This window comes from Canis aureus, chromosome 19 (genome assembly GCF_053574225.1).
Source record: "Canis aureus isolate CA01 chromosome 19, VMU_Caureus_v.1.0, whole genome shotgun sequence".
NCBI classification, from domain to species: Eukaryota; Metazoa; Chordata; class Mammalia; order Carnivora; family Canidae; genus Canis; species Canis aureus.
In genome coordinates, this window is record NC_135629.1 from 59,120,543 (window position 1) to 59,128,343 (window position 7,801).

Below are 7,801 nucleotides of genomic sequence, written 5' to 3' on the forward strand. Positions count from 1 at the left end.
AGCAGGGGCGTCCTGTCCCAGGGTGGGGGCGCAGGGACCTGCCTCCTCCCTCTCTGACCTGAGAGCTTGGGCAGAGCCTTAGAAGCAGAATCGACACGGGTCTCGTTTTGTCCCCAGTTTTAGCCACAGAAAGAACAACGTCTCCAGGAAGATAAAAACAGAAGAGAACCCCCTCCCACCCGAACGCGCATCTGCCCCCGGAGCAGCGCCCGGGACCCGGGTCGTCAGGTCCTGGATTCTCACAGGGGCCTCCTTCCCACGGGCCAGGGGGGACCGGCCACCGTCTCCCCTCCCGCGGCGCTGCAGGGCAGGGGTGACAGCACCCCACCCGCCGGCTCAGTCCTTGCTGAAGATGCCCGCTTCCCAGCGCTGTGCCATGGCGTTCTTGTGGTGGGTCACCCGCGTGGCTTCCAGGACCTGCGGGAGGAGGCGCGGGGTCCCCATCAGGGTCCCAACTCCCAGGAGGGATCTAGAACATGGGCAGCTCAGGCCTTTCCCCTCCCCTATTTCAGACCCTCTACCTCTGGTAATAGCACCAAGCGACGGGCTAAGCCACACTGAGACCCACAGCAGGCCAAGTGCCAGGGCCGGACATTTCGGACTCAGTTCAAAAAACGTACTCCGCAAACCCAGGGAAGTGGCTGGCTATCTGCACGCTCAGACGAACCCCTCTGTCTGTCTGTCCCAAACCTTCACTGTGTGGTCAAGAGGCAGCAGGTAGACCTCACTCACGGCCCCAAAAGCAGGTCCCCCCAAAGTCCGCCCCCGGCAGGCAGTAAGGGTCCGAGTCCCCGCGCCCAGAAGGGCTGTGGTGGCCCCGACGCAGGTTCAGGGGGCACAGCGGGTGGGGGGACCGGCGGCTGGTCCCCGGGGGCAGCACTCACCTCCGAGTCGATGCGGTCTAGGGAGTTGATGCTGGCGTACTGCAGGAGGAAAAGAGCGTCAGCCCCGCCCCAGAGCCCACGGGGCCACCACCGACCCCCCAGGTGTCCCCTGACTGGTCCGAGCTCAAAGCTGCGCACCCCGTGTCCCCCCAGGGCTCCCCTCCATCACGGCCTGATGCCACCCCAACCGTGTTCTCTCTGCGAACGTCTGGCCGTGCCAGGCCCTCGCCCAGGCTCACAGAGGCCGTGCTCTTGTCACACGCGCTTGACCGAGGGTCAGCGGGGGCAAGTCCTTGCTGGAACGTGGGACTTGCCCCACGTCACACACCCGCAAGGGGCAGGACTGGGATTTGGGCCTGGAATCGCAGGACGGGCGCTGAGGCTGCAGCCGCTGTGATTCTGCACAGGTCATGGGGCCCCACGACCCCGCCAGGCAGCGGGGGGACATGGCCCCTGGTCACAGACTGGGGCATGTAGAGTCAGGTCGCCGTTCGGGAGCACAGAGCGTGTGTGACCAGACCCGGCTCTCGGGTCGCACGGACGCAGTGCGTCAGCGCCCCGTGCACAGCACACACGGACGATGTGCGGCGACGACAGCCGTGGACACGGGACAACAGCAGGGGGACGTGGCTGACCTGTCCCTGTCCTCCTCCTTCAGACTAATTCGGGGGGCGGCCTCCCGGAGGGGAACTCCACTGAGGTGGCCCTGACAGCAGAAGCCCCGACACGAACAGACACCCGGTTTACCCACTCCGCACTTCCCACACGGGGGAAACTGAGGCACAGCCACCCTCAGGTGCCGGGACTCACCCGCTGCTCCTTCTTCCTCTGCCCAGGAGCAGCCTGGGCAGGGCCGTCCGCCGTCCACACGAGGCCGGAGTGCAGCAGGACGGGGCTGAAGAAGTGGGCCTCGGACACGGAGTAGCGGCCAGTGACGCCTGCGGGCGGGAGGGCGGCAGGGAGCGTCTCAGGTCCCCTGAAGGCAGGAGCCCCTGGCCGGGAAGCGGGGTCAGTACAGGAAACGGCAAACGGACGGACCGACGCCGGACAGAGCAGACGGCTCCCGGGGAATGGATCAGAGGGGCCGGAGCCCCGGTCAGGAGCCGCGTGGACAGAGGAGCCGCCCGGCCACGGATGCAATGTGCCCCCACCCGGAGGACGCGGCGCCCGCGGGTATAAGGCAGAAAACCCACAGTCAACACCTCTCCCCAAAATCTCCCGCTCGAGAGTTGGCGACGGGGGGGAGGGGGGGGGAGTGGACAGAATCCCCCGATGCCCCGTCACTCCCATGCCCCCCAACCCCACCGCACCCTAGACCCCAAGCCCCATCGCACCCAGCCGCGCCCCCAGGCCCATCGCGCCCCCTCATCCTAACCCGAGGCCGCGGAGGAGCTCCTGGAGCCCGGCTCCCGGTCCTCATCCTCGGCCGGCGGGGAGAAGACCTCCGGGAACAGCGCGCTCCGTCGCTCGGCCGCCACCTCCCGCTCGCGCCGCAGGACGTTCTCCACCTCCCTGTCCAGCAGCTCCGACGACCCGGACCTCTGCAGCCTCGACGCCAGCGCGGCGCCCCGGTCCCAGCCTCGGGCGGGGGCGGCCTCCGGCGGGGGCGCGTCGGGAACCCGGAACCGCAGGGGACTCAGGTGGAAGTACTCCCAGGGGATGACCGCCCCGTGGGCGCGCGGGGGCTCCGAGGGGGGCCTGCTGCTCCTCTGCCTCGCGCCCCAGGGCTTTCCGGAGGGTCCCGAGAGAGGCGTCCGGGCGCGCGCGGCCTCCCCCACCTGCGCCTTCGAGGCCCGGGACACGGGCGGGGGGCTCCCGGGGCGCAGGTAGGGCGGGGAGGGCTCCGGCAGGGCGCGGCTCACCTTCCCGGGCTCATCCAGGACGGAGTCTGAGCTGCGCGCTCTCCGGAGCCCGGGCTGCGCCCCCGGGGAGGCCGCGCTCCGCCTGCTCTGCAGCCCCTGCCGGTGGGCCTCCTCCCGCTGCGTCTCCTGCGCCAAGTCCCGCTGCACGTAGAGGGACGGGCGCCCTCGCTCGCGCCGGGGGGCGGGGAGGAGGCCCACCCTGGTCAGCAGCGGCCGGCTGGGGACCTGCACCAGCTCCTGCTGGGCGTGGGCCTGCCGCAGCCCCCTCCGCTCCCGCAGGTCCGCTTCCCGCTCCTGGGCCAGCCGGATCTCCCGCTCGATGGGGGTCTCCGTGGGGAGCTCTGGGGCCCCCCCTTGGTCCGGGGAGCCGGGGTCACCCGCAGCCCAGGCGCCAGAGGCAGCAGGCGGGCCGCTCTTGCTCTTCTCTTCCAGGACCACCTCCCTCTCCTGGGGCTTCGGCGGGACCACGTACCCGTTGGCCAGGAACAGCCCGCTGGGGGGCCGGGGGGCCTGGCTGGCCCCCAGGGGGGCTCGTGCGGGGGCCGCCCGTGTCGGAGGGTGGAGCGCGCCCCCCGCACTGGCCTGCTCCAGACTCAGGAACTGCTGCCTGGCTGCCAGGAAGTCGATCTGCTCCCTGTCCACCGCGTCGTCCTCCGGGGGCCCTGACGGGGCTTGGCTGGGGTCCCGGGGGTCCCGCGGGCCGGGGGCGCCATGGAGCGTGGCCACCGTGCTGCTCTTCCGGAGGGCCTGGTCCTGGATGACCGCCCGGCGCTCCTGCTCCAGGTCCTGCGGCCGTCGAGCCTGGGTGTCCCTTGTGTCCCGGCGGAAGGCCGTCACCTCCTCCTCGCCGTCAGCCTTCCCAGAGAGCGTCCACGGCGACGGCCGGCCCGGGAGGGACGCCCCAGTCCTGGCTGCGCTCGGCTGGGCCTCTCGGTCAGCGGGCCACGCCGGTGGCCTGTCCTGGCCCCAGCCACTGGCCTTGGGCCCCACATCCAGCACCTCAAACGTGTAGCTGGCGTCTTCATCAGGGGCCAGGCCAGCCAGGCGGGGCGAGTGAGGGATGCTGAAGATGGGGTATCTGGTCACGCGGTCCATGTCCCGGGGGTCTCAGCTTGGCCACGGCTCTGTGGCGGAGACGCTCTGTGCTCGCTGAGGGACGAGGAGGGAACGGGGCCAATGGGTCAGGGAACAGGAGGCAGCACTCCGGGGAGAGGCACACCTTGCAGTCCCTTCCAGGGCAAAGTCCTGGCCAAAGGGCCTCTGTGGTTAGTGCAGGGGTGAGTAAATGCCCCAGCCCTCCAATCAGGGCGCTCTACCCTCTGGCCTCTGTGATTGGCTCAGGGATGGACATGTGACCCAACCTGCCAGAGACCTGAAATCCTGATCCTGAGATTTGGCAATTACCTAGGAAAATCGGACCCTCTGCCCGCTGGGCTTGTTGGGCTGCTGGGATTGTTTGGACTCCTGGATCCAGCCGTACCTGAAACCCACCCCCATTCTGACCCACCAGTTTGCCCCATGAGCGTCTGACGTTTGCAGGTGTCCCCCGATCTCGGCTTGCAGATGGTGCCCCGCACCTCGCCTCCCCCAGCCCATCCCCAGGCCGCCTCCCCGGGCCCCAGGAGCATGTGCATCTGCCTCCCTCCCGGCGCCCACTCTGAGGTTCCTTCTGTGATTTTTTTTCCTTCAGGGGGCCTGTCCCTCACGAACAGATGTGAGGTGGGGAGACTGAGACTTAGGGAGGGAGGAGGGGAGGCAGGGATGGGCATCCGGGTTCCCTCCGTGGCACCTGCCCAGGGCACACTGTCCCTTCCCAGTCGGCCCTCCGCCCCCCGAGCCATAAAGCCACGACAGGCCGTGGACCTTGTCCTGCTGGGCCCGGAAGGCCCCGGAGCCTCTGGCCACACCTTGATCTGATGCCCCCCGCCCCGGGGGGGCGGCTGGTGCCCTTCAGGCATCGGGGTTCTGCTGAGCACAGATGCAGGAGCCCCCTCCCCCCGCCAAGGTCATGCACCTGCGCTCATAGCTCCGTGGCTCCCGGCCTCCCTGGAGTGCGGCCTTCCTCTGGCCTCTGCACAAACCCCCAGGCCTCGCAGCTGTCCCTACCCCAAACCCGACCTCCTCGTCCTCCTCCTGCAGCTCCCTCTGCCTGGAGGACCTTCATGTCTGCCCCTCTACAGCCCTCTTAGCTGCAGCCCACGGGACACCTCCTCCAGGGAGCCCCCGTCCCGCCACCCCCCGAGGTTGCCCTGGCCTTGGAGCCTGTTGTCTGAGCATCCCGTGCTGCCTGGCCTGGCACCCAAGTTGGGCGTCACCTCTTCACAGCTGGGGAGGGAAGAGTGGCTGTTCCCAGCCCTTGGAGCAGCCCTTGGCCGTGTCCCCACCCCCAGTTCTGTCGGAGTCACTACGACGTCTGCTGCCTGTAGGTCAGCTTGCTTGTAAAAACTGTCATTCTAGGGGAAATGCGGCCCTCCCTGCGCCGGAGGAGTGGCACCGAGCACCGTGAAGTCCATCACGGGAACCGTGTCGCCGCCGCGTGCAGCTAGACGGCTTCCGTGCCAAACCCGGAAGCTGTAACTGGAAAAGCGACGGTTAAGAGCAAGCAAGCCCGGGTCCCCCACGGCAGTGCGGCCCCGGAGGTCACGGGCTGGGTGCTTCTCTGAGAGGGTCATAGGTCATTGCAGTCTTGTCCTCCCCCCGTCCGAAGCCGTCAGGTCCCCCTCTTCTGGTCTGGTATACAGCACGTACTTAATAAAGACTGAACACGCCGCGGACTCTGCAAACACCGCTCATTCCGGGCGCCCGGGGCCTGCCCGGCGGGGTCTGTTCAGCCACAGACCTGGCCGCCCCGGGGGCCTCCCCTCAGCCCCCAGGCCCTGGAGGTCCCCCGGGAGGGCAGGCGCCGGAGGGGTGACGCAGGGCTGTTTGCTGATCTCGGAGCCACCCGGGGACACTCACTCTGGGAAAGAAAACCACCTGCCCCGAGGGTGTCGGTGTCCGGGTCGGGCGGGGCACGGGCGGGGCTCGGGCGGGGCGCAGCTTCGGCTTGGCCATTCCTGCGGGGTGATTCACGGAGGCCCCGGGGCGGGGCTCGGGCTCAAGGCCCCAGGGCCCCACTAGCTCGGGCTGGCCTCCGTGTGCACACCTGGAGGTGGCGTCGATGGCAGTCGGCCCCACCCCAGAGCCTGCCATGCAGTCCGCGCCCTGTACCTGGTATACAGTGGGTGCCACATAAATGCTAGCCTAGAGGGGGAGGTTGCTGATAGTATCACTATTATTTAAACCCTGGGCTCCACGTGGGTGAGTTGGGAGGATGCTGCCCCCACCGGGGCCCGCAGAGGTCGCACAGCTGGTGACAGAGCAGGTCCCGAAGCCTGGGCCTCCTCTTCCAGGAAGCTCCCCACCCCGTAGCTCCCGGCCAGCCCCACCCGCGTCACGCCGGTACCGACGGGTCTGGGGTTTATGGCCCGTGCACCTGCTTCCTCATCAGCACCCGGGAGGGCCCAGGGCTCAGGGAGGGCAAGGTCACACGGCAAGGACGGCCTCACTGGGGGCGACAGTCCTCCTGGGGCCCTGCGGGACGGAGCCCCCACTCCCGAGATCCCCGGACTCTCGCCAGTCCCCCCAGCCCCTCAGCTGCCCCCCTCCCAGGCGGAGGCTGCCCCACCCACCGCTCCTCCTGTGTGTCCCCAGCAGACCCTGGACCCCGTGGGGGTGTCACGTGCCGTTCAAGACCTCCGCAAGCACGGCTCTGGCTGGCACTTGTAAAGTTTCTCCGGAAGCTTCCGGATTTCTCAGAACCAACGAGGGTTCCAATCAGACCCCTCCACTGGAGGCTCAGGGCTTGAGGTTGTGGGATTTGGAAGCTGGAAGCCCAGGGCAGACAGGGAGCCTCTGCTCCCCCAGCTGGGGGTGGGGCAGGAAGGACAGAGACCCCGCGACCTCAGAGATGCCTGGGTGCAGAGCAAGGGAGGCCCCCGCCAGCCCTGAAGGCCCAGCTGGGCCGGGGGGAGACGGGGCGGGGAGTGGAGGACCCGCCTCCCTGCACCCCGAGGATGACCCGCAGGTGAGCACTTGCCTGCGTCAAGCCCCGCCCCACACGGGACCCCGCCGCACCCGACCTTGGTGTCCCCCCCCGCCCCCCCCACCGCGTCCCCAGCCTCACCTGCCGGCTCCGGGCCCCAGTGGCCTCCGAGCCCGGCTCCGGCTCTGTCCACAGGCACCGAGACTCCTGGCGCCGCCCTGCCCACGAGTTGCCAGGGGAGAGGGCCCCGCCTGGGGGAGGCAGGGGCACCCCCTCCTCCCTGGCCCCACCTCAGCTCGGGAAACAAAGTCCAGAGGCGGAGGGAGAAAGATGATACCCGGGCGGGGCGGAGGGTAGGCACCGTGCCCGCTGCACACTGTCCCTCGGCCCGGGGCCTCCAGCCCCACGGAGCCAGAACTCACCGGAAGCCTCTTTCCAGCTGCGGTCAGGCTCCCCAGCACCCCAGAAACGGGGTGTCCCTGCCCAGAGTCACACCGCAGGCCCTGCCGCAGCGCCCCCACCGCCTGGCTCAGCCCACCCTTTGCGGCTACTACCCCAGAGAGCTCCTTTCTGCTGCAGGCCTCGCCTGCGAGTCTGGGTCGGGGGTGTTCCGCCGGGCCTGGGTTCAAATCCCACCAAGCCCCTCTGAGCCTGTTCCCTCCTCTGAACGGGGACGTTACAGAGCTGGGAGGACCTCCCGGGCCACTTCCCAACGGGGACGTGACGAGGGCCAGAGAACGTCAGTAGGATGGCAATGCCCAGGCCCCACTGACCGATGGGGGCACCGAGGCTCACCACGGCCGGGGGTGCGTGCCGGGCACTCTGCCGTCCTGCCTGACTCTGGTCAAAGTGCAGGGAACCCGTCAGGGCTGCAGGAGCCCAGCGACTTTGCAGGGTGGAGCTGTGGCCGGTGGTCAGTCTACACTGAACGGGGCTTGCACCCCCTGCTCCGGGGCTCTGTCCTGACGGCCTCTTGGCTGACTGTGGGGCCCCTCTGACCCTCGGTCTCTTCTTTCAGCAATGGTAGGACT

General features: G+C 68.8%; 1 protein-coding gene across 1 annotated transcript; it reads right to left on the reverse strand.

Moving 5' to 3' along the window:
• Positions 1-102: 102 nt before the first annotated feature.
• Positions 103-7,093, reverse strand: MISP (mitotic spindle positioning). The gene is made up of 5 exons (XM_077860787.1): positions 6,912-7,093; positions 2,260-3,895; positions 1,695-1,822; positions 885-923; positions 103-417 (listed from the first exon to the last, which is right to left on the reverse strand). Exons 2-5 carry the CDS (start codon positions 3,839-3,841, stop codon positions 337-339), a joined length of 1,830 nt encoding a protein of 609 aa, XP_077716913.1. The 5' UTR covers positions 3,842-3,895; positions 6,912-7,093; the 3' UTR covers positions 103-336.
• Between the last annotated feature and the right edge of the window lie 708 nt (positions 7,094-7,801).